The 25,897-nt window shown below is 36.2% G+C and overlaps 2 protein-coding genes across 9 annotated transcripts in view; one reads left to right on the top strand and one right to left on the bottom strand.

Moving 5' to 3' along the window:
* Positions 1-3,497: 3,497 nt before the first annotated feature.
* Positions 3,498-25,897, bottom strand: part of DCAF17 (DDB1 and CUL4 associated factor 17) — a 32,466-nt gene continuing 10,066 nt past the window's right edge. For 6 of the 8 annotated variants that reach the window (XM_037139524.2, XM_053665072.1, XM_053665073.1 and 3 more), the window contains 8 exons: positions 24,167-24,271; positions 23,770-23,875; positions 17,824-17,966; positions 14,426-14,535; positions 11,421-11,508; positions 10,629-10,712; positions 8,958-9,113; positions 3,498-8,122 (listed from right to left, as the gene is read on the bottom strand). In XM_037139524.2, the coding sequence (XP_036995419.1) occupies positions 7,985-8,122; positions 8,958-9,113; positions 10,629-10,712; positions 11,421-11,508; positions 14,426-14,535; positions 17,824-17,966; positions 23,770-23,875; positions 24,167-24,271 (930 nt within the window). In that variant the 3' untranslated portion in view covers positions 3,498-7,984. The other 2 variants (XM_053665068.1, XM_053665069.1) reach the window with 2 other exon arrangements.
* METTL8 (methyltransferase 8, methylcytidine) overlaps positions 16,981-25,897 on the top strand; it is a 103,190-nt gene continuing 94,273 nt past the window's right edge. Inside the window, exon 1 of the mRNA XM_053665078.1 lies at positions 16,981-17,001. The gene's annotated coding sequence lies outside the window, so the exon portion shown is untranslated. The remainder of the gene's footprint in view (positions 17,002-25,897) is intronic.

Genomic DNA, 25,897 nt, shown 5'->3' with positions numbered 1-25,897 from the left:
TCAACTTCTTTGGGACTCTTTGAGCTTCCTGGACTTCCTGGAAGTCTATTTCCTTTGCCAGATTGGGGAAATTCTCCTTTATTATTTGTTCAAATATGTTTTCCATTGGTGGCTGTTCCTCTTCCCCTTCTGGTACTCCTATAATTCAGATGTTGGAATGTTTAAAGATGTCCTGGAGGTTCCTAAGCCTCTCTTCATTTTTCTGAATTCTTGTTTCTTCATTCTGTTCTGGTTGAATGTTTCCTTCTTCCTTCTGGTCCACTCCATTATTTGATTCCCAGTTTCCTTTCCATCACTATTGGTTCCCTGTGCATTTTGCTTCATTTCACTTAGTGTAGCCTTCATTTGCTCATATAATTTGTGACTAAAATCAACCAGTTCTGTGAGCATCCTGATCAGCAGTGTTTTGAACTGTGCATCTGATAGGTTGGCTATCTCTTGGTTGCTTAGAAGTATTGGCTCTGGGGCTTTGAGCTGTTTTTCTACTTGAGCCATAATGTTTTGGTCTGTTTGCACCTGTTAAGTATGAGGGGCGGAGCCTTAGGTGTTCACCAGGACAGGGCAACCCAACTTGCTGGGTTGTGATGCTGTATATGGGGGTGGGGTCCAAGAGGGAAAAAAAATGGCGCTTTGCTCTGCTCTCTGTTGTACCTCAGTCCCTTCTGCTGCTTCCCCCAAGCAAACTGGGCCTTTCTGATGCTGATTCCTGTGCGGGTGGGCTTGTGTGCATTCTAGGACCCTGTGGGTTTCTCCAATAAACTTTCCTGTGAGGGTTGGAGTCTTTCCCTGCGCCTCAACCCCCACGAGTGTTTCCAATCGGTGTTTTGACGCTTTATTTCCCATTGCTAGGACCCTGGGTTGTGCAATCTGTCTCACTCCACAGTTACCTGCACATGAATGTGGGACCGCTGCCTGGTCAGCCAGCCGCCTTGTGCATGGTGCCCTGCTTCTCAATCAGCACCTTGCTGGGTCTGCCTGTTGCCACCCCACGCACGGGGTCTGCCAGCTGCCGCCTAGGTGCCCAGGGTCTGCTATTGCCGCCTTGAGCTCCTGGGGTACCTTGCGCGCCCAGTGTCACTGCTTCCTGTGCTGCGACCCCTCTGTGCTCGGCCACCCGACTGTGCCCCACCTACCGGTCTGGATGAATGTGTCTATTTTAACTCCTTGGTTGTTGGACTTCTATACAGTTCAATTTTCTTTCAGTTTTGGTTGTTACTTTGTTTCTGAATTGTTGTCCTTATTTTGGTTGTTCGAGGAGGCAGTGTGTCTACCTATGCCTCCATCTTGGCTGGAAGTTGGTTCAAGGTTTTAAAGTATATTAAACTAAAATAGGTTCAAAGAAGTAACCGGGGTCATGAAGATATGAACTGACTTTTCTACTTCAGGTACAATTTAGCATCTGAACCCTGTGGACTGAAATAAGAGAGTAAGAGGCTGGCAACATGCCCGTATTTCCTTCAAGGTCATAAATCCTAACTTGCTAACTTCTGTTTATATGAATATGAAACCTCTGGCAAAGGGCCAATAAATGTCTGGAAATTATTTGTAAAGGCAGAAAGTCATCTAAATGTAATGAGCTTGAATCTATTAATGTGTACCACAGTACAGATGTGATGGTAAATTTTACAAATTATTTTTCATACAATGTGAATGTGGAACAGCAGAAATTATCTGACTTAAAACACAGTTGGTAATTTGGAGGTCTCCTATGGGTTTATCCCAAGAATTCAAGGTTGGTTTAACATTAAAAAACCAATCAATGTAACTAACTATATTAACAGACTGAAATAGAAAAAACATATGATCATCTCAATAGATGCAGAAAAAGAGTGTGACAGACTCCAACATCTATACTCAATAAAAACTCAGAAGACTGGGACTAGGAGGGAACTTCCTCAAATTGATAAAGGGCTTCTATGAACAACCTACAGCTAATATATCATACTTAGTGGTGAACTGAATACTATCTTTATGCACTGGACAGCCATATGCAAAAAATAACAACAAAAAAATAAAACAAAATCCCTTTGATCCATGCCTTGCACCATACAAATGAACAAAAACTGATTATAAATCTAAATGTGAAACCTAAATTTCTAAAATTAAAAAGACTGACCAAAGCAAGTGTTGGCAAGATTTGGGGGCACCTGGAACTCTCATATACTGACTGACAATGGGAATATAGAATGGTGCAGCCATTTTGGAAAAACAATTTGGAAACTTTAAAAAGTTAAGCACATAGCTAACATATGCCCCAGCCATTTCCCCTGGTTTTTACCAAGCAGAACTAAAGCATATGTCCATACAAATCTGTCTGCAAATATGCACAGGAGCTTTATTTGTGGTAGCCAAAAAAATGGGAACAACCCAAATGGACATTAACAGGTAAATGTATTAAATTGTGATTATCCACAAACAATGTAGTATTACTCAGGAATAGAAGTGAACTATTGATATGTGCAATACAGATGGATCTCAGAATAACCATATTTAGTGAAAGAAGCCAAAAAGACTTGTTGTGTGCTTCTATTTATATAATATTCTAGAAAACTCAAACTAACCTAAAGTGAAACAGATTAGCAGTTTTCTTAGAAAGTGGGGAGAGGTGAGAGGGAGGGATTATGAAGAAGCAAGGGAAAACTTTGGGGTGATGGAGGTTAATTACCTTGATCGTGGTGATGGCTTCATGTTATGTATACATATAAAAACACCAAATTGTACACTTTAAATACATATATATTTTATTGTATGTCCCCAATGAGTTTGTAAATAAAGTGTAAAATTTACACATGGAAGATAAAAACATGAGAATGTGCTTATCACCATTAGTTAATAAAGAAATATAAATTAAAACCACATTGGGCTCCATAACCGTCATTGGGGAAAGGATAAAGCTTGTTTAACATGCTTCCATTTTAGAGCAGAAATCTCACTGATTTAGAAATAACATGAACTTATAGCCTTTAAAGAACATGATCATATTCTTTTATTACAATGCTTCATGGAGCCTCTTCTCTGGTGCTGTTCCATCCCGCCCCCTTAGCCACACGCCACAGTCTAACGTGCACCCCTAGGAACCCAGGTTTGTTCTCCAGTGTTGGTCTCCATTAAAGGACTTGCTGAGCAATGTATTGCATGTTTGAAAAAGAACAATTCAAGTGGAGTTTTGAGTTATCTTAACTATTACCACACACACAGAAATGTTTCCATTAGTTCCTGATGGGGGCTGGTGTCACAGAGGTAAAGTGGTAAACCCAAGGGCAGGACTGCTAGGCACAAGTAGAAACAACCTGAGCATCAGCGAAAAGATTACACACCCACCATAAACACTAAGATAAAAAAGATTAAAAAACCATAAAAGCTGGAGAAAATATGGAGCACTGGAAGACTGTTGGAAAAAAAGTCTGGCAGTTTATGACACTTAACATATTCCTCCTCTAGGACCCAACAACTTCATCCTTAGATGTTTACCTCTGAGGAATAAAGACATATGATAGAATATTCACAGCAGCTTTATTCATAATAGGGTTTTTTAAAAGTAGAAACAGCCCAGGTGTCCATCAACAGAAAAACAAAAAACCGCGCACAAAACTGTGACACATTCATACAAAGAATACTCGGCGATAAAGGAATGAACCATGGATGAATACAACATGAAGTATTCTCAAAAACATGCCGATTGAAAGAATCATTATGCTTTGTATGGTATCATTTATATAAAGTTTGAGAATAAGCAAATTTAATCTGTGAGGTAACAGAATCAGAACAGTAGTTCCACCTGATGGGTAGAGCCGGCTTGACTGCAAAGGGGCATGAGGAGACTTCCTGGGGTGACTATAATGTTCTGAGTTTTGTAAAGGGTTTAGGTTACACAGGTGGGTGCACTTGCAACAACTCAGCAAATTTATGATTAACATTTGTGCCCTTCATTGCATGTAAGTGGACATCGAAAAGTTTAAAAACTGAATAGTATTAAACTATATAATGATACGCATGTTGAAGTATTAAGGAGAATACCAATGCCTGCAATTGATTTTGAAATGAATTATAAAAGTAACATTAATAGATAAATTAAAAAAACAATGTAGAGTGAAATGTAGAATCCATGTGGTTGGTATTTGGGTATTTATCATAAAATTCTGTCAACTAATAACAATATCTTTGAAAAGTTTGATAATGAAATGATGGGGAAACCTTAGTTGGTCTTCTCTTTCTATAATATAGCCTTTGCCCAAAATAAATTATTTTTTCTATAAGATAGAGATTCTACAGCAACAAAGGAACCAAAAATCAGCCCCTGAAATTTTCCTGAAATTCTAAAATATAGATGATATATGTAAATATGGTTAAAAAAGTTAAAATATATAAATATTATTGAAAAGAAAGCCAAGTTATACTAAAAGTAATTACTAATACTATGTTTATTAACACCATAAATAGGATGAGAGTACACTTTTTGTACATTTTTTAAAAATTAATTCTGCCCTGGCTGGTGTAGCTCAATAGATTGAGTGTGGGCTGTGAACCAAAGGGCCACCGGTTTGATTCCCAGTCAGGGCACATGCCTGGGTTGTGGGCCAGGTCCCCAGTGGGGGGCGCAGCAGAGGCAACCACACATTGGTGTTTCTTTCTCTCTCTTTCTTCCCTTCCCCTCTCTCTAAAAATAAATAAATAATAAAAAATTATTTCTCACCATTGAATGAAGAATCGTCTCCTATGTCTCCATATGTGACATACAGATCAGCCAACTATATTCAACCAGACTTTGTCCCAAATTTGGCTATCATTGTTTATCCCATTCAATCATCATTTAAAAACCACTTATTAAACATTTTCCTATGTATCCAACATTGTAATTGTCAGTACGCTATATATGGGGTAAAATAACATCCTTTGCTCTTTGGGAGTTTTGGAGGAAATTTGGCATGAATTTCTGTCAAACAAATCTGGATGTTTCCCATCTCTGCACTTATTGGTTGTGGGACCCAGGCGAATTAACTCTGTGATCCTCACTTTCTTCATCTGTATAACGTATTTCACACTTCATACTGTCATGTTGAATGTTGAAACAATTCATTTCACTTGTATCACAATGACTGGTAGGTAGAAAGCACTCAATAAATATAACCTACCATTTAAAAAATAGTATGTACAAGACACAAAACATTCAATTGGTGGAAGAATGTGGAGCACCTTAATTTGTTAAGTACAACAATATCACCTCACTAGGTAGTTCAAATAGTAACTGTGATATCTTTTGTTTTCTCCCAGTGTTATGAGAAATGCCTTAGAAAATCAAAGAATAATCATGCTGCATTGATATGGCGAGAATACAGAATCTTAGATCAAGAAGCAAAATGAAGAAATACACCTCTTAAAGCTTACCATTTAGACCTGCTGAAGGAAGCTACTCTGCTTCACCTAGTCTTGCATTAAACACTCAGAAATGTCACCCCATAATGTTGTACACCTGGCGCTAGCACCTGTTACGTAGGTGGCACACAGGGAAGGCCTCTAACACAGTCAGATAGAGGAGGGTTAAAGTGGGGTGGGAGGCTCTAAACCACAACTGCCCTCCATCCCCACAAGGACAGTCTCAGGCCTGGCAGGTGACAGAATGAGCAGCTGTCTACCACTGGGGGAAGATGAGGAGCTTCTTTTCTGGGAACCATTATACTATCTCCTGGTATGTGTGTTATCTATAAATTTCCCATATTCTTTGCTATCTTCTGTATTGTTTGCCATCTTTTCATCAACCATCCTGTTAACCCTCATGCAGCCCACATTCCCATGTAACATTGCAAATTCCTGAAACTAAGTAGTAGCAGTTGTCCTTGTCCTTTCAACAGGGGCACAGTCCTCCTGTTTGTTACATGGCCCACAATTCCCTACTGTTTTCACGCTATGCACTTTTCCCACCTGGCCCATGTGGCATTTAGATCCTAGTCTGCTTTGATTTTGGCAGTGGTGAGACATTAGTCTAGAAGCACACACCCACATACCCCTCATGAACAAAGAAGACTGGAATCTTGGTTCTCAGATGCCTTTCTGAGTAGATGACTTCCTTTCTAGCATTTCATCAAAAGAAGGAAATAACTTAAAGGACAAGAAGAAACTCAATAAACCTCTTTTTGAAAAAATCTTACTGGATTCCAGTCTTAGGACATCCTTTCCTGAAACATTCATGGAAACAAAGAGTAGGCTTTATATATCTGCTTTGAAACACTGCTTTCTTTCTTTTCTCTGCTATTTTTAATCTATTCCCTCTTTTTCAAGATTTAAATTAATTGGGCAGGACCATTTACTTAGTGTCTAATTGGAAGTTTGGGGTTTTATCTAGCACATTGAAACTATTCAACTGCTTTGTAATCACATCATGTCTCTAAAATGCTCTGAAAGCTTCGAATATTGAATAGTATTATTAAATATGCATAAAACTAGAATGAATTTTTCAATTAGTGGCTATAAAAATATTCAAATTCAATATATGAAGATATCATCTTGCAGATGAAGTAATCACTGGTTATAATACACAGATTAAATTTTTAGCCACATATAAATGTTTTCTCTTATTCTAAAATGTTACAAATCTCCTTTATTGTTGCACAAAAGATGGCTTTAGGCTTGTTCCTTTTATTTCTTTCACATTTATGGAGTCTGCTAATTTCCTGACTTCTAGAATAGCTAATACCTATTCTCTCCTCAGCCCTGTTGGTTCTAATAAGCTTAAAATTTACCTGCAAACTTCAAGGGCAGAATTTACATGATTCTTAACTTGAGATCAAACCAAAGCTGAAGGAAAAATGGAAGGATTTTAATGTAAATCATCGAAGCTAAAATCCCTTTTACCTTTAAATTCAAATGAGCAATGACTTTCTCACTGCTGTTTTCTCCCCTTGTATTTTCACCAGTGTAAGGCTGACTCAGTGGAATGTACTGAACATGTGTGTTGCGAGCAACAGGATTTCTCAAGCAGAAAGCATCAAGAAATATTTTCTCCTTTTACTTAGGTTGCTTTTATTTAACATTCTGAAGAAGGATTATCTGAGTTCAAGGATCATATTTGGATCAATTCTAACAAAGGAGAAAAAATACTCATTTCACAAATATGTTAAAGCCAACAGTTTTTTTCTAGCTAAGTAGTCAGCTCCCAAACTACTTCTGAACTACCTGCTCTTCTACAGGAGCAAGACTGGTGCAATCCAGAGTACCTTTATCTTATTTTACAGGTGTACAATAAGATTGCCTAAATACAGTTGGAAGATACACCAAATAAACAAAATGGTTAAATGAGTATAATATTTTTAATAATCAATAGCTAAATAAGCTACATATTGGAAAAAATTTCACTTAAAGTTTGCTTGGAACCTTTTACATTAGTCTATGATGGAAACACAAATAATCTAAGGAAAATCAGGCCAAGAGAATAAAACCATGGAAGGAAAAATAATCTGTACAAATATAAAACATAGACACATATATAAGATTTTTTAAAAAACTGCAATGATGCATTTTTGGTTCAAAAGTATGCTTTCACATTCCAGATCTCATTTCTCATCCTTAAACAAAGTTTGGTATAGAGGACACAGAATTTCTTTCTTTATCTTTTTATCTTTCTTTTTGTCTTTCCTTCTTAGTCTTAGCAATCACAATTTCACACTACCCTTTAAGAGTCATATTAAACACCTAATTGAAATACATTTTACATTTACATCACCACCTACCTAAAAGCTCTAAAATGCTAGGTTTCTTGGGAGAGCATTCTAAAAATCCTTTATATAAGATGAAGTTCTCACCACTCTTGTATGGCAAGTTTACAAAAGAAGTCACAGTCATCTAAAGTAATTACAAGATCTTTTCTGGAAAATGCTGGAGAACTTGATATGTGGGTAATAAAAAAGAGGACTGGACACAGTTGCTGGGGTGCCTGGCTGAAAGCCTCATACGTTACATCTCAAAATTTAAAGTGATCTCACTCTTTTTTTCAACTTCTGTTTGTGGTTTCTTCTTCTTCCCCAGGGTCACAGACCATCTGGTAAACATAGCAGCTGAAGACCCTGCTGGGTTTCTGCTCTATGTGCAACACCAAGTCTCTGTCGAAATAAACTTCATGGCTGTACGTCTGCAATGAAAACACAGTCAAACGGAGGCTCTTCATATAACCATATTCACTCCCATAACACTAAAACATCACAGTACCCATATTAGGGATCTTCAAATATACACCGGGGGGCAAAATAGTTGCCAGAAATGGTTTATTTTTCATTACTTGTGGATATGCAGGTCACTTATGAGAAAAGCATGGCACAAAATGCTGAGAATGAAAAGAGCCCCAGACTTAGGAGTCTGAACACCCAGATTTTATTGCCAACCCTGCAACTGTTTTACCATGTGACTGTGGGCACATTGCTAAACTCCTCAGGTTTTCCATTAATAAAACAAGAATTGGATAGAATAATGTCTACTATTCCTAACAACTCTTATATTCTATAATACTCAGAAGAGTAGACCAATGCTTCCAAGACTGCCTGGAAACCCTACATACTGAGATATGACCTCTATTAAATAACTGTGGGGATGCAATACAATAAGCAAACCTTTTTTTTTTTAATGTTACCAAACTTTTAAAATGTGAGAGAAACGAAAGACCATGGTAAGGAAATGTGAGAGAAAACAAACACTATGGAAAGGAAATAAACAGCATGTCTCAGGAAAAAAACCATAAGGCTTTATCTTTAAGGCCACTGGTAAGGCAACATCCTCTAGTCCCAAGAGAAGGAAGTCTTACGAAATACAATCTGGACAATCATTTTGTCCAGAGTGTAGTCCAATAACCTCTTCCAGGTGGCCATTGTTCCAGGTGAGCTTGGACTGACACAAACAGAGTACATCTGTTTTAATAAATGCCACCTATAAAGAGAACTCTTACCACTTTGTATTCCATGAACTCTACTCACCACATCCCAAGACTCCACTAGTGGAATGCTTTTCAGTAAAGTTCCATATTCATTACAATGGAAATCTAGGTGAGCTTTTCCTTCGGCATCTATTTGGGTAACAGCTACCACAGAAAGCAAATCCAATTCATCTTCATAGTCCACAATTTTGAAAGTCTTGGGGGAATAGACGGTAAGACAGAGGAAAAGAGGGACAAATCCAGTTATTCAGTTAGATTATCTCTGCATTTGTCGTCTAACTATATTGTTACTTGTGAATATATGTAGAAAAAGAATGAATGGGTGAGAATATAAGGAGAAATGTGTCTCTACTTTTGTGCCTAAAACACCAGTTTCGGGATTTTCAAGACTTTCTGTAAAAGGAAAGATTACCTACAAAGGAGTTCCCATCAGACTGTCAGCTGATTTATCAAAAGAGACCTTACAGGCAAGAAGGGGCTGGGAAGAAGTATTCCAAGTCAAGAAAGGTAAAGACCTATATCCAAGATTACTCTGTCCAGCAAAGTTATCATTTAGAATGGAAGGGCAGATAAAGTCCTTCCCAGATAAGGTCAAGTTAAAGTTCATCATCACCAAGCCCTTATTATATGAAATGTTAAAGAGACTTATCGAAGAAAAAGAAGATAAAAAATATTAATAGTAAAATGACAACATACTCATAACTATCAACAACTGAACCTAAAAAAAAATAAAAACACTAAACAAACAACTCGAATAGGAACAAAATCACAGAAACGGAAATCATGTGGAAGCTTATCAGCAGGGAGGGGAAGCAGAGAGGATGGGGGGAAGGTACAGGGAATAAGAAGCATAACTGGTAGGTACAAAATAGACAGGGGGAGGCTACAAATAGTATGGGAAATGGAGAAGCCAAAGAATTTATATGTATGACCCATGAACATGAACTAAGGGCAGAGGTAATGCTGGAAGGAGCGGAGTGCCAGGCAGAGGGGGAGAAAGAAGAGAAAAGAAATGGGACAACTGTAACAATGTAATCAATAAAATATACTTAAAAAAAGTTTTTTAAAACTATCCTTAGAAGACTACTCTAATATTTCTACCTGGAAAGAGTCACACAAACAATATAGTTTTATGGTCTAAATGGATTTAGTATGTATATAATGATTATATATCTGAAGCATGATAACTGTGAGCTGATTTCAAAAGCCCTTCCAATGCCTTTTTAAAATAAAAGTATAAAAATGAATTAGCTCAGTGACTAGCAGTGCTGAGTGAGGCCAGAGGCCGGACTGCTTTACTATACTTAATACCCTTCTTCCATGGCCCCTGGACATTACCAAACATATCCATGTCTAGTAGGTAAAAAATAAGGCAAAAGCCGTAAAGTCATCAGGATATAACTCAAGAATTTTCTATTAAGAGATATCCCTAGAAAGTGTGCACATTAACAAAACAAATCAATAATTTAATGGTATTTTCAAATTATTTCAGTCCTATGAACTTTTCTGCAAATAAAATCTTATGAATAATTTCAATCTGAAAAGAGAAGATACTGGGGACGCACTGGTTGGAATAGTACGCACAATCCCGCCCAGCAAGCCTGTGTGGAGCTTACTCCCAACCTCTACCTTAGAGTCTGGGAAGCACAATTTAAAAACCACAGGGCAAGTGCACACTACTTCGATTTGTTATCTCTGGCTAAAGTAATACCTCTTGTTCTGGGTCGTCATCCAGAAGGTTAAATTTCTTTTTTACCACCCGTCCAGAAGCAGTAACAGTGTGTGAGTTTTCATTCTAGCATATGGAAAGAAATAAAAAGATGTGACAAGTCCTATAACATGCAGTCAATTGCCAAATTATATTAACAAATTTTGGCAAAATTAACCAACCCTTCTCCAATATCCACAATTCTTTTCTCAACTGATAAAATTCTGAATCAGATTACTAATCTTCCAATTAGTAAAAAACAGTAAAGTTTTTAATGAATGAAATACTAAGGTAGGCAAAAAATAAACACAAAGTTTACAGATTTGCTACTTTATTTGCCCTTCTGATTCTGTGTTAGTATAGTACTGCAAATAGAGTGAATATGCTTTGGAAATTTCCTTTTGCATGATTTTCTTCATATTCTTAATTTATGTACTAAAGAAAAAAGACTATCTGGAGTTGAAGCATAGTATGTGATTTTTAAAGATTTATATCTTCCCCCAGTTACTCTAAGTTTGTGCAATTAAACCCAACCGTTGATAATTCATCAATAAAAATTTAAAGAGAAACCCAGAAAAAAAATAGAAATAAGAAAAACATAAACTCAATATACTCAACTCTTCTTCAAATCTATGTACATGGAGTTAAGACCAGCTACCCATGTAGACAAAATGAACAGACTTTTATAGAATTATGCTGTTCTTTTCAACCACACTAGAAGGCAAACACATTTGCACTATCATATTCTTATTTAAAAAGACAGTGATAAACAAAGGATTTTATAGTACTCCTTACTTTGTTCTCTCTGTTAGCCAAAATGACAAAATCTTCAGAGATCTGATGCTGGGCACTACTATTTTCTACTTCTTTTAGCTTTAAAACTCTGAAAAGGGAAAAAAAAAAAAAGGGATTCTAAGAACCTAAGATTTCAATGAACCATCAAAACGCCAAAGTTGAACTACTGAAATGAAATTTAACAAGTGAAAATTATAGTAACAACACTGAGTTACCTCTCCTCCTTTTCATTGGTCTGAAATATTAATGTCTAATCGCTTGGATGTCTATACATTCTTTCAAATTCAGAGATTTTGTTAAACAGGAAAATGTAGAATCTGTGACCACAAATGCTACTGAGGTAGGTAATGAAGTAGTGTGCTCAGACTTAAGAGACCTTCCAAACCGACTTAATGAAAGTAACTTTTAAATAACCTCATCTGTGCCATCCTGCAACATGTCTTTAATGTTTCAGCTTTTACAGTGGCATTACAGTACAGGCATACCTCGTTTTATTGCTCTTCGCTTTCTTGTGCTTCACAGATGTTGCACTTCTTACAAACTGAAGGCAAGACCAGCAAAAACATTAAGGCTGGCTTTATTGCAATACTTGTGTTATTGCTGTGGTCTGGAACCAAACACACAATATCTCTGAGGTATGCCTGTAAATATTTGCATTTTTATTTCTGAAGACAGAATGAGATATCAATGAACAATGCTTGGAGTTAACTATAAAACAGACTGGATTAGCAACTAAGCCTAACCTAACAGTTTTCATGAATAATGTTTAAAAACTGCAACTGACTTAATACTTCTCTTTTTTCTTAGGGTTGTATTTACAGATTTGGGTTTTCTGAGTGCAAATGGTCACCCTGGATCAAGAAAAAATAATTTGTTCACTGCCCACACAAATCTGTTCATAGCACTAACAAGCTTCAAAAGCACAATGTTCTCAAAGTTTAAAGTCTCAAATGCCGGCAAAGAGAACAGCAGGGAGTAGCAGCTACTGTGGCCAGGAAGAGCCAGAGGCCTTAGAGTTTTCCAAAAATGAAGAAATCAGATTCATTTAAAATTACTGAATTCTCAGTAACAGTATTTTAAAATGCCTATCTTTTAAAACCTGGCAAAAGGGCACACAGTCTTTGTGGGCTTCATTTTCTTAAATGAAAACTAATGTTAAAAGATGGGTGGCAACAAACATTAAAAGTGAGGTTTACTAAAGCTGAACCACAGTTTTTAAGACTTTTAATAAAAGTTCATAATTTCATTAAGTCCAGTTGCCCTCCTCATACTCAATCCAGAATAGACTAGTTAACCGAAAGCAGAAGGAATAATGAAGGCAAACACTGCCCTTCTCATTCAACAGACACTTACTGAGCACCTAGTCTTGCTAAGCACTGTGCTCAGTGCTGGGATTATAGGCATCAGAAAACCAGACTCTTTCGCTTATGGAGCTCATTCTTCCAAAGCTAGATATTTAAACAGATATTCACACAAATAATTAACTGAAATTGCTGTAAGTGCTACAGAGGAAGACTACATAGTGGGTGCAATAAAAATATGACAGGGGAGCTAATCTAATAAGGATATTGGGAAAGGACTCTGAAAAAGGGATATTTAAGCTGGGGCATTAAATATGAATAGAAATTAGGTAGGAGAGTAGCTGAGGGAAAAAGACTCCTAACAGAGGGAACGGGTCCTCTGCTTTTTGAACAGAGAGCATGACTGAAGTAGAATGCATTGAAGGGAGGGTCTTCCAGACCATGCCAAGAGCAGTAAGAAGTCATGAAAAGGTTACAGCAGAATTCACGTGGTTAGTTTTTTGTGTTTGTAAACATTTGTAAAAATCACTCTTAGCTTCTGAGAAAAAAAATAGACTTAGAGAATGCAAAAGTGAATTTTTTGGAGTACACTATTAAATTACTACAGTCCAGGCTAGTGATGACAATAATCTGAATGAGATGGGAGAGTGGCTAAGGGCAGAAAGGGGCAGATTTAAGAAATATTTAATAACAAAATAAATGGCACTGACAGGATATATATGGTATGTGTGTGTTTGTGACAGAGAGAGAGAAAATATGCACGTGACTGTTTAAGTATATGAACACTGATGAAAGACAAGAAGGCAAGAAAGCGCCAAGAATGATTCCAAATTTCTAACATTATCTTAGGGGAGAGGTTTGGGCTGGGATAAAAAATTTGAAATTTTCTGATCTTTGAAGCCAGGAGAATACAGAATCCTGGAGGGAAAAAAGTGACAAGGGGAGAGGGTCCAAGTTCTGAGGACATCTGACATTAAAGTAGGAGAACATGAAAGTACACGAAGAAAAATCCCAGAGAAAGGAAAACCGTGGTGTCAGAGAAGTCAAGTGAAGAGTGCTTCTGAGGAGGAGAGAGGCTACCTCTTGGAAGATGGGGGTAAACAAAGCAAAACAAGGTTTATGACAAACAATCGCTACTTCTGTGGTAAGGCTGTCATTCAGAACAAAGACAAATTATGCCCTGGCTGGTGTGGCTTAGTGGACTGAGTGCTGGCCTGCAAACCAAAGTGTCGCTGGTTTGATTCCCAGTCAGGGCACATGCCTGGATTGCAGGCCGGGTCCCCAGTAGGGGGCATGTGAGAGGCAACCACACATTGATGTTTCTCTCCCTGTCTTTCTTCCTCCTTTCCCCTCTCTAAAAATAGATTTTTTAAAATTTTTTTAAAAGAAGAACAAGGACAAATCATTTTTGTTCTCATTAATCCTGGAGAACTAAGACCCAATAAGGATGAGCCAATCTGTCATCTTCTTTCACTTATATATCTCCATCAAAGAACATATTCGAATGTAATATTTACAAGCAGTAATGATGAGGCTAAAATAAATAAAGTTAGGTTTTCTAGATGTTAGTCTCTGAGAAAGCACCCTATAAGCAGCTAATTACTTCCATACTTGGTTCAAAAGTTAGCTGGAAAAAAATTAAGATGCCAATAAATGCTACCAAAAGCTGCTTTTAATTTTAAAACAACTAATGAAAATACTCACTTGACCTGATTTGGGCCAACATGTATTATTCTACCAGAAGCATCGGGATGAAAATAGATCCAGTCAGATTCTAGGGAACAACAATTCATTTCTTGGATCCCATTTTTTGCCTGAAGTTGGGGTAAAATATTGAAAACAGAGATTAAAAGAAAATAATTTTTTTTCAATTCTATCAGCAGTTACAGATCAGTCAGTGACAGGGAAGGGAAAATATTAACCAGTTGAAGTGGGGTGTGTATGAGGGCTGAATCAGGACGCTCAAACTTGAGAAATCTAGAACATTTAAGTTCAGAAATTTCAAAGACTTACCCTATACCATACATTATACCTCACAAATGATAACCTAGTTACCACATCTCAAACACACCTAACTTTTATCAGGCCCTGCCTTAGATGCTTTACAGTCATTATATCATTTGATGTTAACATTCAAAGTATATATTGTTATCTACATTTTATGGATGAGAAGACATAAAGTATGAATCATTTGTCCAATGTTTTGTACCTGTTAAACAGCAGATATGACTCCAAAGTCCATGGACATCCATTGTGTAACTCTGCCCTGATTACTATGCTCATGCAACCCCTACACCTTCCTCACCACCCCATCCCAAGCAAACTGTCACTCAGAGGAGTGGGTAATGTGAAAATAAACCCAAAATCTCAGACACAGGTCATATGATCTCCTTGGATAAGTCAGATATTAAACTCTAATGCTGAGGAAATGGTCCAATACTGCTTAGCCTTTAAGTACAGAGATTTATTTCACAGTAATATATTTAGACACTGAAATAAAGGTACAGACTGCATGATATGCAATCACATATGTACATGAATGTTTTACCTTACATACCGGAGTACTAGGAATACATAAACTTCACTGCTTTACGCAAGCCCTCCAAATTATTTAATTTCTCCAATTTAAAATGAAATGATACCATCTTTTCTATTTGATACTCACAACAGGTTTTGAAATACAAATGTACTCATTCCATTGGCATATACTAAAAGCACACTATGTTTTAGGTATTACACTGGGCGTTTGTACTTGACATGGCTGTAACATAATCGTTGCCATCAAGAAGCTCATAATCGAGAGGGAAGATAAAATGAACAGACAGTAATGAGGCAGTGTGGGAAACAAAGTGACCGAGCCACACACAGGACACTGTCAAGCCTCCATCCAGGCAAGCAGAATCTCAGGAAGGAAAAAGGCTTAAATAGAGCCTTAAATGATGAGCAGAAAATGGCTAGAAAGAATAGTCAGCAAAATTGAAAGCACGTGAGTGTAACTCCACAGAGCATGTGTGTACAGAAACATGAGCAGCAGCCAGAATCAAACGGAAATGTACAGAGTGCAGCAGCCTGCAGGAGCAGGCTGGGGATCCAGCACAGGCACTTCCTATGCCATGCTTTTTAAAAAATGGAATTTAACATACTTTATGTACCAAATTAGAGAATGAGTTCTAATTTTCCAGGATCTAATAAATATCCTAATAGGAATAATGGTATCATTACATTTTACAAGAAAATCAACAAAATTAAACATCTTGGTTGCCACCACTAAAATGAATGTGCCCTTGAGGGCACTGGCTTCAGACACTCCTCTACTGTAAAACATGTACATAGTATACCTGTCTTTCTTTAGGAGACCATTCTCTTTATTGCAGTGTCTTCCGTAACACAAAAGAAACATCGCCCCTCTGTGTTAAACATTGAGCAGCATTATCACCAACTTACTGTAATTTTTATTACTTATTTGAATGGTAGATTTTAAAGTTCAATTAAATAGAAGGCCATGAAACATTTTCTGGATTCTTCAGTTTGGATGCGTGTGTTTTGTGGTTATCTACTCTCCCCACTGACAGGTGGAGAGGTAATGGGCTTATACATCACTACAGCACTGCAATAAAGCTGTCTGGGACAAGGATTTTAACTCCCCCTGGATTTGGCATTTTCTATGAATTTGCTGAAATACAGATTTGACTAAATGTTATGATCATAATCAGTTATTTCAGAAGGAGCGCTTGATAGGCACGCTTGATATGAACTTTGAAGGCCATTTTATACACACACACACGAAACAATATTATCAGTTCTTATATAAGAATATGTACTAAATATCCAGAATGTGAACTGTGTGAACTGTGTAAGGTTTGACTGGAAGGAAGAGTTAAGTAAGAAATGAGATCAAGGTCCTGTTGGCTGAAGGGGGTCCTCATGGCTGGGAGGTGAGCAATCAAACCAGACTCGTCATGGCAGGAAAGTGCCCTTCAAGAGTCTATTGTGGAAGAATGTATCTCTGGGCTGGGCCAACCAGGAGCTGCCATATGTGAGATGTAAATGAAAAATCAGAAGGGAACAATGCTCTTACAAAAACAAAACTAGAAGACACTATACAGAGTGCCCCCTGGTGGCCATGACATCAAGGGAAATAGAGAAATGAACCCAAGACTGGGCTGATCTTCAGCATGGTAAATGGTGACTCATGACTTTAAAATCTGTTGGGTCCAACAGGGACTGAGGAAGATCCTGGAGGAGATGGGTGTGGAATAAGCTGAGTCTGCCTCAGAAAAGTAAGTTCATTTGATACATCAAGAGGTTCCAGAAATAAACAAAACTAAATCAGCAATACGAAATAAGATGGAACCCCCTCCTCTGTGCACTCACTCTTTTGCACTGACCTGAATCACTGTACTTAACAGACAGCAGCTATTCATAATTTATCTACATATTTGCTTTCTTTTGAGTGTAAGCAGTCTGAGGGGAGGAAATGTATCCCAGTCATGTCTGGCACACAGTGGATCCTAAATAATGTTTATTAAATGATAAATCAATGCCTAAATAACTTTTTAAATGAAGAAAAATAGATTTAATGGGTAGAAATTTCTGTTGTCTTACCATGTACCATTTATTTCTATTTTGCCATAAATAATTTAAGAACAGCCTTGAAAGTACAAAGTGTTTCATGGCTTACATTCTGAACATCAGAGTTCTATTTGGTTCTGTTCTGGAAAGCAAATAGCAACAAACCATGAAAAAGCAGAACCACCAACACATTCCACCAGCAATTTCAGAGGCAGCCTGAACATATTTCATCAACGATTCCCACCATGGAAGCTTCAGAGATGTTTTGCAGGGAACTGCTTGCTAGAAGGTTGGTAAGGAAAAAAAACCCTAAGTAATCTCTGGTGCCCTAAAAATGTTCAAATGTTAATGTTTAAATTCTAGGTAACACAAGCCTTTGCTACATTCTTGTTCTCTTTTCTACTATACATTAATCACAAATCAGTACAAACAAAAAATTAACCCTTAGGAACGTGAACCTATTAGAGAGGTAGCAAAGAAAGAATCTGACACTAATTTGCTACTAAAAGGTCTGATCACTTATGATTTACCAAGGAATTGTCTTTAAGGGCACAAATATGGAAAACTCCTTTCTGTTTCTTCTTATTAGGTGTGATGATGTAGTGCCAAGGATGGCCTCCAATCTGAAAGGCATTCTCTAGGGAGGAGACCTCGAAGAGCAGCGGCGGCGTGTCTGTAGAGATGGGCAAAAGAAACTTATTAGCCTTCTCTGCTCTGGTAGCCTTGGAACATTGATTAACTGAGTTCAACCTTTCTTTGCATACATCATCTATGAGTTTCCATTAATGAAAAATTACTACATTTAAGAAAATACTATCAGGAAAGATGCTTATTGCTAAGAAAAAAGAAAGCTGATAGGAATCAAATGTTAGGCTATGAGTCAAGTTTCTAGACATCTCTTTTCAGGTATGTGTGGAGCTGAATAGAGATAAACAGAGGACTGAAGGTGCTTATGGTGGCAAAAATGACAAAGAACATCCAATAAAAGCAGCTGCCATTTACTATGCATCTGCTGTGTACATACAAAACTGGGTTAGATACTATTTCCAACTCTCATAATAATCCTGTAAGGTAATTAGGTCTAATATTTCCTTCAAACGTGAGGAAGATACCTTCTACAATCTACACTAACAGGTTATACTTATCAAACTTTGCAAGAGCAGTCTTGCTTCGGATTTCCAGTGTAGAAGCAATATTAGTCACCATAAATGTAACCAGTTAGGATAGGTCCTGTCACAATAGAAGCTTTATTAAAGGACAGCCAGTACTACTATATCATTAGCCAAGTTAACTTTAAGGTAGTTTAGATACATCCAGTCAGTCACTGTCTTTCGGAGATTGACATCATATGAGAAATACAGGCATACTTTGTTTTATTGTGCGTTGCTTTATTGCATTTCACAAGGGTTGCATATTTTACAAACTGGAGATAAGACCCTCCACCAACAAAAAGATTCTGACTCACTTTATTGCAATGCTTTGCTTTGATGTGGTGGTCTGCAACCAAGCTCACAGCATCTTTGAGGTATGCTTTATTGTGATGTTCTAGAACCGAATCCACAATATCTCCAAAGTATATCCATAATCTGTTGGTGCTACTCAGTCTTCTTCTTTGATGACAATTAATTTTAGGTAGAGTGTAATAGACTTACTCTTACAAAAATACATAAGCAGATGGTAAAGCAGCTTTAGAAGATCAGAATTCCTTTTGGGCAGCCTTGTGAAGCACCACATGTCTGTCTGTGCAAGTGGCTGATCTATGATTCCTTTGTTTACTCCTTGACTTGAGAGTGTAATCTTTGGTTGAGGTGGCCATCAGCTCTCAGTATGGTGTCAGTAAAGTGGCTTATCTTAGGGAGAACATTTACTTGAGTCGTGTTATCATAGAAATGTGTGCTTTATTAGGCCTCTTCATCAGCACAATTTACTTAGTGTTATACATAGGGAAAAAGCCAAATAATGAAGAGTGAGTTCACAAACTGACAATCTTGAGAAGGAAAAGATAGGCATAAACATATCAAATATATTTAAAGGTTTTTAAAACTAAGAAAAGGGTAATATTCTTAATATATAAAGAGGTCTTTTAAATAATAAGAAAAATATAAGCACCCCAAAAGGAAAATGGACAAATGACATATGTAAATTATGGAAGAAATACAAACATCATATGCAGTAATATGGTGACTACAAAATGACAGTAGATGAGGAAAAAAGGAGTTATAAAAAGAAAAAAATATAATTAGAATTTGAATTTGGGATTAAAATTTTAAGTAGATACGGAGAATATAAAAGAGGTTTCAATTTTTAAAAAAATCAATGCAAAAAGATGTATTTAAAAAGAAATATTTCCCCCAGCAATTGCTAAAAATGGCCCAAAAGAAGCAGCAAGACTGCGCAGCACAACTCCATCTAATGGGTCCCTGCTAACCCCCAAATCCAGATTTTAACCTCTAAGGCTACTCCCATTGTTTTACAAATGTTCTGGAAGTTCTCAGAGAGAGTTGATTCCGTGTCTTGGGGAGAGGAATTTTAGGATAGGCACAAACCTTCCAGTAGTCACTATAAAGGAAGGTATTTACAAGATTGTCTGGGGGGTGTTAAGAGAATAAGATAGCCAGCAAAATGAGTCCTTCTGGCTATACTATAAAAGAGACTAATTAAAAATAAAATAATAATTATAAGGCTTTGAGTCTGTGAAAGGCCAAACAATGATACTTCAAAGGGGAGTTTTAACATCAAGTGTTCCAAATGATTGTTGTATTGTTTATTAAAAAAAAGAATGGTTATAATAAGATATAACTTTTCTGTAATTTTATAACATAGGGGATAGTTACATTTGTCATTTTGTGCACATGTGGATATATCTGGGATAAATTCTTAGAAATGGAATTGCTCAAGGAGAACATGCAATATATGAAATACATGAAAGTGCCTCTTTTATACTTCTGCCAACCCCGTTATCTAACTTTTTGACGTTTCAGAATTTGAAATGATGTACCTTATAATTTTAACTTACATGTCTCTTATCAGTGACATTGGGCTTTGTCCTCCCCTAATGAAAAGCCATTTACACTTCTGTTCCTATTGAACGATATTCTTTGCTCATTTTCTGTTGTTACCACTTTTTCTTACTGATCTGAAGAACTCTTTACATACTGAGAAAATTAGCCCTTATAGTATATTTTGCAAATATGTCCTGTTTGCTGTTTGATTTTTTAATTGGTTTACATTGTATTGTATTTTGCTATATAGAACTTTATTTTCATGTAAACAAATTACCAACCCATTATTTTAACATTTAAGAGTATGTGAGTCTGCAGACATATGTGACAATATAAAATGAAATCTTCAAAATAATATGCTGAGCAAAAGTATCCAGACAAAAAACATCAGATAGTCCCATATATATGAGACTCTAGAAAATATAAATTTAATTGATAATGAAAGAAAGCAATTGCCTAAGGCTGGGGTTGAGGAGGAAATGGACTGGAAAGGGCACAGCAGAACATTTTGGAAAATTTAGAATATAAAACTATTCTAAATCTTAATTGTAGTGGTGGTCTCATGATTCTATACAGTTGGCAGAACTCAAACCATATAGTTAAAATGAGTGCATTTAAGTGCTTGTACATTATACCGCAACAAAGTTGACTTTTTAAGAAGCAAGTTATGAAAGAGTATTTACAGTAAATGTTTAGTTTTAGACATATAGAATATACACAATATAAGATTAGTAAAAAATAACTCTAAAAGGTGATAACAGTTAACACCACGCAGGAGGACTATGAGTGTTTAAATTTTCTCTATTTCATTCATTTTTTTTCTATAGTAAAAATGAATGCCTGGCATTAAGAAAAATGTTATTTAAAATTAAAATAAACATTATGTTGTACAGACTTTTATGATCTTAAAAAAACAAGTTTGAAGAAATGAATAGGATATGAGTCTCTACAGATTATTTAAAACTTCAAACTTTCCAATAAAACATGCTACTTTTCTTAGTCGAATGTCAGAAAAGTACAAATTTGTAATGTTTTACAATGACAACTGATTTCATATATGTTTTCAAAGATTATTATTTTGAAGTTGAGGAAAGTGATGCCCAGAAAGATTCAGTATTTGCCCACTATCACACCACTGAGTTAGCAGACAGGTTTGATGGTTACTAGTAGCAGACTAAGATTCTGGTTCCAAATCCAGCCCTCTTTCCACAAATACAGACCTACCTAACCCACAGCACAACCCTGCAGGCCCTATGTACTTTATCACCCTATTTATTATTTGTTTTACTAACTTATCTGCATTTCGACAATAACATTGCTACCATTTGGGGAAATTCTTTTCAAAATAACATTTTAGTTACCATTAGAGATGATAGTTTTAAATTCTTAATAGATTCCTGCTGGAGTGTTTGTACTGACTATAGAAACTATTGTTGGGCTGAGTTTTCACAAAATTGCCTAATTCAACTGGTCCAATTTGTTTAAAAACTTGGGTAACTTAATTGGTTATACTGAATGCTCAGTGGATTTTATAGTTTGTCATTTATTACTAAAAAGAACATCTTTCAAACAATAAAATCTATTTCTGTTTCTTGATGTGTTGATAATATGTTAAGTAATGATACAAAAAATTCTTGTCTTAAGTAATTCTGACTATATTACTGTCCCCTTATCTCTTGCTGCTTCTAGGATTCTCTCCTTCATTTTAATCTTGGCTAATGTAATGATGATGTGCCTTGGTGTGTTTCTTCTTGGGTCCAACTTCTTTGGGACTCTCTGAGCTTCCTGGATTTCCTGGAAGTCTATTTCCTTTGCCAGATTGGGGAAATTCTCCTTTACTATTTGTTCAAATAAGTTTTCCACTGGTGGCTGTTCCTTTCCCCCCTTCTGGTACCCCTATAATTCGGATGTTGGAGTGTTTAAAGATGTCCTGGAGGTTCCTAAGACTCTCCTCATTTTTTTGAATTCTTGCTTCTTGACTCTTTTCTGTTTGGCCATTATTTGCTTTCTTCTGGTCCACTCCATTGATTCATTTACAATGGAAGGACACATAAAGTGCTTCTCAGATAAGATCAAATTCAAGGAGTTCATCATCACCAAGCCCTTATTATATGAAATGCTAAAGGAACTTATCTAGGAAAAAGAAGTTAAAAAAACATGAACAGTGAAAGGACAACAAACTCACAGTTATTAACAACCACACCTAAAACAAAAGCAACTAAAGGACAGCTAGATCTGGAGTGGAAACATAGAAAGGAAGATCTCAAGGAGGGTTAGCAACAGGGGAGTGGGAGGAGGAGAAGGGGGGAGAAGGTACAGAAAATAAGTAGCATAAATGGTAGACAGAAAATAGATGGGGGGGGGCAAGAATAGTATGGGAAATATAGAATCTAAAGAACTTGAGACACATGGTCATAAACTAAAGGGGGGTAATGGTGGGGACAGGGGGGTAGGGTAGAGGGGAATGAAGGGAGGAATAGAACAACTGTAATAGCATAATCAATAAAATAAATAAATTTTTAAAAAAGTGCTAAAAAAAAGAAATTCTGACTATATTAGAAAACCCTTTGGAATTTCATCTAAAAATACGATGTTTATTAGTTGGAAATAAAACATCCTCAATATAGTAAGGAATGACTCTTAATGAACTAAGAATATAGATAAACAGAGAGCAGAATAATAAAATATATTTGATTTTTAAATTTACTCATGTGGCTTTTTAAAAGATTTTATTTATTTATTTTTAGAGAGAGTAAAGGAGAAAGAGAGGGAGAGAAACATCAATGTGTGGTTGCCTATTGTGTGCCCCTACTGGGAACCTGGCCTGCAACCCAGGCATGTGCCCTGATAGGGACTCGAACTGGCGACACTTTGGTTTGCAGGCCAGCACTCAATCCACTGAGCTATACCAGCCAGGGCTACTCATGTGATTTTAGTATCTTTCTGCAAACATTAAACCATCCTTGGGTTTTTAAGGTGAATTCTGGTCAGTCATGGTTTATTTCTTTTAACAGACATTGCTGAATTTGAGTAATATTTAATTTTTCCTTATTAAACTGAACTCCATAAGCTAGTTAAATATAGAACATTTCCATTATATTTATAGAATTTTATACAATTTTATTTTTTGTGTTTTGTCAACTATTAAGTATACTAGAAGATTCTGTGTCTAAGCTCTATGTTCAGATAGAATGGTAAGTATATTTTCCTTGGAAAATACTTTTTTTAGAAGTGGGTTAATTTTATAGAATTATAAAATACTAAGTGATAAGGGGCCAAAGATAGTATCATTTTCTGCAATTCATCAATGAATGAATGATAGATTTTTGTTGACATCTATTGAACAGCAAGTAGTATACTGTACAAAAATAAAACTGAGTCTAAATTATAAGGAAAACATCTGGATCATTACAGTTAATAATTTACATGACCACTTATTTTTAAAGGCAAAAAAATACTATATAGTAGCCATACCTGTGATTTTAATATTACAAGGAATGCCAAAAGGAGCCTCTCCCACAGTTCCAGTAGTCCCACCCCATCTGCATGCACACCCTAAGTCAAGTTTCTGTTGCATGAACTAAAAACAAAACAAAAAAAAAATGGTGTCTTTAGCACCTACTTATTTGTTGTCTGGAGAGAGAAAAAAATCAAATACACATGTATACAATAGAAAATGTTTATTTATTCAAGGGCTTTTCTGTTTATCTTCCCACCCCTCTATTAAAGGTTACTTTGTCTTCCTGCATTCATATAGTTTTGCAGAGTAGAAACTTATACAACTGTCTTACTCAGAAAGCTTTGCATTAAAAACATCACACCTCAATCCAAACCTCAAGTTAATCATATGGTGAACTCAAGTTTTCTCTACCTGTTCAGTGATGGCTTGGAAGCTATAGAGTCTGACCAGTCCTGAGCTGTACATCAAAATCAGTATTCCATGAGATAAGGTAGCGTCTGTGACGTTCCCGAAAATCTGAGGGGAAAGGTAGATATCACCTGAGAAAAGACCAGAAGGCCAATCCTCTGAGTGTTCACAGTGGTTTGCACATTTGCTTAATATTCACGCTATCACTACAACATTGCTGCCTAGGATCATATGGTATTTATAATTTAGAAACTTGAAACTAAGGTGTTATTAGGAATGAGTGGTAAGTCACTGGAATCTCAGGATAAAGCACTAATTAGAGATGCAGCAGCATTCATTTGCTTCACAGTTTTATCAATATCTTTTAATAACAAATTGTATTCCTCATGCATATAGGTTGACACTGGGTCCATCTAACTCTAAATGAATATTTACTGTGCATATCCTACCAGGGGCCTACTCTTCTGTTAAAATATTATTTATAAAGAGACTTCTTTTTTTAACTAATTAGAGGAGGAGAGATTGGATTTAAGAAAGTAATTCTAATAAGAAACAGCCAGCTCCAGATTTTTATCATTACCTTGTTCTTTAAATCTTTAATAGTGCTTAATTTTTTAGTCATATAAAAATCAAACAAATTAAAGACCAAACACTTATTGAGCCATTAATCTAGCTAACCTTGAGTAAGGCTTTGGTTCATTGTTCTCTCACTGTTTCTGTGCACTGGACCCTGCCTTGATTCTCCAGAGCTCTGATGAACTTGATCCTATGCCTATTTTAATATTTAACAAAAGCTAACATAGACGAATATTCACAGCAATGAAAGGACAACTAGAAATTATGTGACAATCTGTGTCTATTTCTACTAAAAACAAATTACATAAAGATTTACTACCCCAGTAAATAGTTTAAAGTGCATTCTGAGCTGGGCGCCTGGCGGCCTTATTATACATGGTAAGTGAGAGATACACTTCAATTCCAAGTAACTATAATCAAAGTAATCCAAGTAACCATTTAATCTTGGACATGTAAGAATAAACAGAGACAATTTATGACTGCTAAGTGTTCATTCCTGTTGTAGACTATAATAAGTAAACACAATTACTTAATATACAAGCATAAAGAGAAATATTATATTCATGAGTTTTAGTCATCTCTCAGAAGGTAAATTATACATTGCTTTGCTCTTGATTAGCTCATGACTTTTTGCTCACTGATCCTCCTTCCCCACTTTGAAGAACTTGTATAATACAAACATAGTTTCAAATAATGAGTGCTATAATAAAGTAGCCATTCTATTTTAAAATTTGGTTTGTACTTTGGAGTCAAATCTAGACTAAAATCCCAGCTCCTCCATTTACTACCTGCTTAACTTTCTAGTTGAATACATTAGGTTATAATGTTGTAAAATGCTCAAACTGCCTTGTATAAAACAAACAATTCATAAAGAACTAATATTATTCGTTAGTCTTTATGCAGTTTAGTATATGAATTTTAGTGGACCCCTAAGATTGGTCCTTTATAATATTTTATGGGCTTAGTTAAAGACTAGTAGAACAAATAACTATTCACCCAAAATAAGTAACCATTTTTTTAAAAGAAAGGAGACTATTAAGTCTTTTACTCAAAAGAAATTTGTCCTTTCTTTTCTCCCATATAACCACTCCACAAATCAAGAAGAATGGCAATAATAATAAAATCCAAAACTGAGTTAGAAATGTACATATTTAATTA

This window comes from Artibeus jamaicensis, unplaced genomic scaffold, assembly GCF_021234435.1.
Source record: "Artibeus jamaicensis isolate MK-2021 breed Jamaican fruit bat unplaced genomic scaffold, CSHL_Jam_final contig_391, whole genome shotgun sequence".
Lineage (NCBI taxonomy): Eukaryota > Metazoa > Chordata > Mammalia > Chiroptera > Phyllostomidae > Artibeus > Artibeus jamaicensis.
The sequence above is the reverse complement of the archived record's forward strand: the minus strand, read 5'-3'. Positions and strand labels throughout refer to the sequence as shown.